The sequence below is a fragment of the Cynoglossus semilaevis genome, chromosome 10 (assembly GCF_000523025.1).
Source record: "Cynoglossus semilaevis isolate Cse_v1.0 chromosome 10, Cse_v1.0, whole genome shotgun sequence".
Taxonomy (NCBI): Eukaryota; Metazoa; Chordata; class Actinopteri; order Pleuronectiformes; family Cynoglossidae; genus Cynoglossus; species Cynoglossus semilaevis.
Window position 1 is genome coordinate 250,342 of NC_024316.1, and position 2,332 is coordinate 252,673.

A 2,332-nucleotide genomic window follows, 5' to 3' on the forward strand; every position below is an offset into this window, starting at 1 on the left:
TTTTGACTTGAGACTTGATTCGGACTTGAGTGCAAAGACTTGAGACTTGCTTGTGACTTGGTCCCACCTCTGGTTCAAGCCACACCTGCCTCTGTGCCCCCAACAAAAATCTTGACATTTGAAATGTAATTCCATAATTTCCATAATGAATCAAAATTCAAATTACATCAAATGATGATGACACTAAAATGGATCAGAGAATCAGTGCTCTGTGTGTGAGTGTGCAGCAGAAAGTGACATACTCAAGGTGGAATTTTATGTGTGTTTTTTACGGGGACGTTTCCTCATTTTTTTTTTTTTTTTTTTAACAGTTGCACAAACAGAAAGAGGAAGAGAACCTTCACAGTCTGACAGTGTGTCAGTGTGTGTGCAGCTAGCTGTGTGTGTGTGTGTGTGTGTGCCTTTTACTCTGCATGTTTATTTATATATGTGTTTGTTCACGTCAAACTTGAAAAAGAGATGAGGATTTTAGTTTTACTTCCAGACCATTACAAGCGGAGGATTAAAAACGAGGTAAAATCACTTTATCTTAACAGTGGTTGTGTGTGTGTGTAATGGTGTGATAAGTTCTAAGATTTTTTTTTTTTTTTTTAAATCAGCTCATCTATCAATACAAAGTCATTGATCTATGATTATTTAACGGTGTGTGAGGTGCCACTGCTACGACCAGTCAGATGAACAAAGACTTTCCCTCAGGAAAACCATGATTACTAATGGAGAAACCAGAAGTAAACAGGTTTTAGCCAAATCTTACTCCAAAGATCATCAGAAATAAATCTCTGATTTTTGTCTTAGTTTCTCAGTAAGATAAAAAGGTAAACACGTTTTTATAATATCATAAAGTTCAGTGATCACCTTAAGCGAATACTAAACTCATCAAAAGTCTTGTCACGTTGCGTGTGTTATCAGCCAATCACTGGACAGAATGTCTCCAGTACCGTATTTTCCGGTCCCATTCAGTTTGTGACTCGGGTGTGACTTACATGTTAAAATATATAATTTTGCGTTTGATACTTTCACACTGACCGCCGCTAGAGGGCACTTTAAACTTGTGTACCAGTATCTGCTACTCCTGTACCACTGAAAATTTGAATCTTTATTTTTTCACACTGACAGCCACTAGAGGGCACTCTAGCTGGTTGGTATGACATATATGTTTGTTTTTTTTTCTTCTCATTATGCATTTTTTGGCTGGAGTGACTTATGGTCTGGAGAATACGGTACTCACCCATTGATTTTTTTTTTTTTCTTGTTACTGCCTGATTCTTTGTTGTTCTGATTGTTTGGTACAAGATGCCAGGGGCGAGGATGGTGACAGACTTGTACAACATTGATGGGTCAATGGTGGAGCCAACCATCAGCGTCAGCAACAGCTGCCCTGCTAAGCTACACAGCATCAAGACTGAAGTGAGCGGTGGGTCTTTACACACACACACACACACACACACAAGAGCTGACTCCTGATTGGATAAGGACAAAGTAAAGCTTTTCCCTATTTTCTGCAGTAGTTTGTTCTTCTCTTTGATGAATCAGCACCAGGATTTCCTGACAAGTACACACACACACACATTCACAAGTCATCAATTTATACTTCCCGTGCAGTGTTAACGTTTTCCAGATGCTTTCTTGGTGTAGGTGCAATGGGTCAAGTTTAGGTTTTTGTTTAGGTGCACTTGATTTTTGATCAGTCTCATTAAAATTGTCTTCATTGTTATGGTCTACTATTATTATATACACTGGCCTGGCCAAAAAAAAAGTCGCCACCAAAAAAAAGGGGTCATACACTATAATATTTCGTCGGACCGCCTTTAGCTTTGATTACAGCACACATTCGCTGTGGCATTGTCTCGATAAGCTTCTGCAATGTCACAAGATTGATTTCCATCCAGTGTTGCATTCATTTTTCACCAAGATCTTGCATTGATGATGGTAGAGTCTGACCGCTGTGCAAAGCCTTCTCCAGCACATCCCAAAGATTCTCAATGGGGTTAAGGTCTGGACTCTGTGGTGGCCACAATCCATGTGTGAAAATGATGTCTCATGCTCCCTGAACCTGAAGTCTTTCACAATTTGTGTCAATTGTGAGAGATTGAACAGCTCGCCACCGCGACCTTACAATACCCTCACTGCTTTATATCACTGCTGGAACTAAAACTAAGACTCAAGGAGGTTGCATGTCAGGGAATAATACTACCAATTAGATACAATAAAAATCACTGTGTCTTTTTGTCCAGTATATTCAGGTCGTCAGCTGACCTCATTCTTTGAGCACATACTGTTGCTGAACCTAGACCTGACCAACTGCAGCAACCCCAGATCATAACACTGCCCC

At 39.9% G+C, this 2,332-nt stretch overlaps 1 protein-coding gene across 1 annotated transcript in view; it reads left to right on the forward strand.

Annotated features, from left to right (window-relative positions):
• The window catches only part of tfe3a (transcription factor binding to IGHM enhancer 3a), a 13,025-nt gene that overhangs the window by 7,368 nt on the left and 3,325 nt on the right, over positions 1 to 2,332 (forward strand). Inside the window, exon 7 of the mRNA XM_008317879.3 lies at positions 1,294 to 1,414. Within this exon, the coding sequence (XP_008316101.1) occupies positions 1,294 to 1,414 (121 nt within the window). The remainder of the gene's footprint in view (positions 1 to 1,293; positions 1,415 to 2,332) is intronic.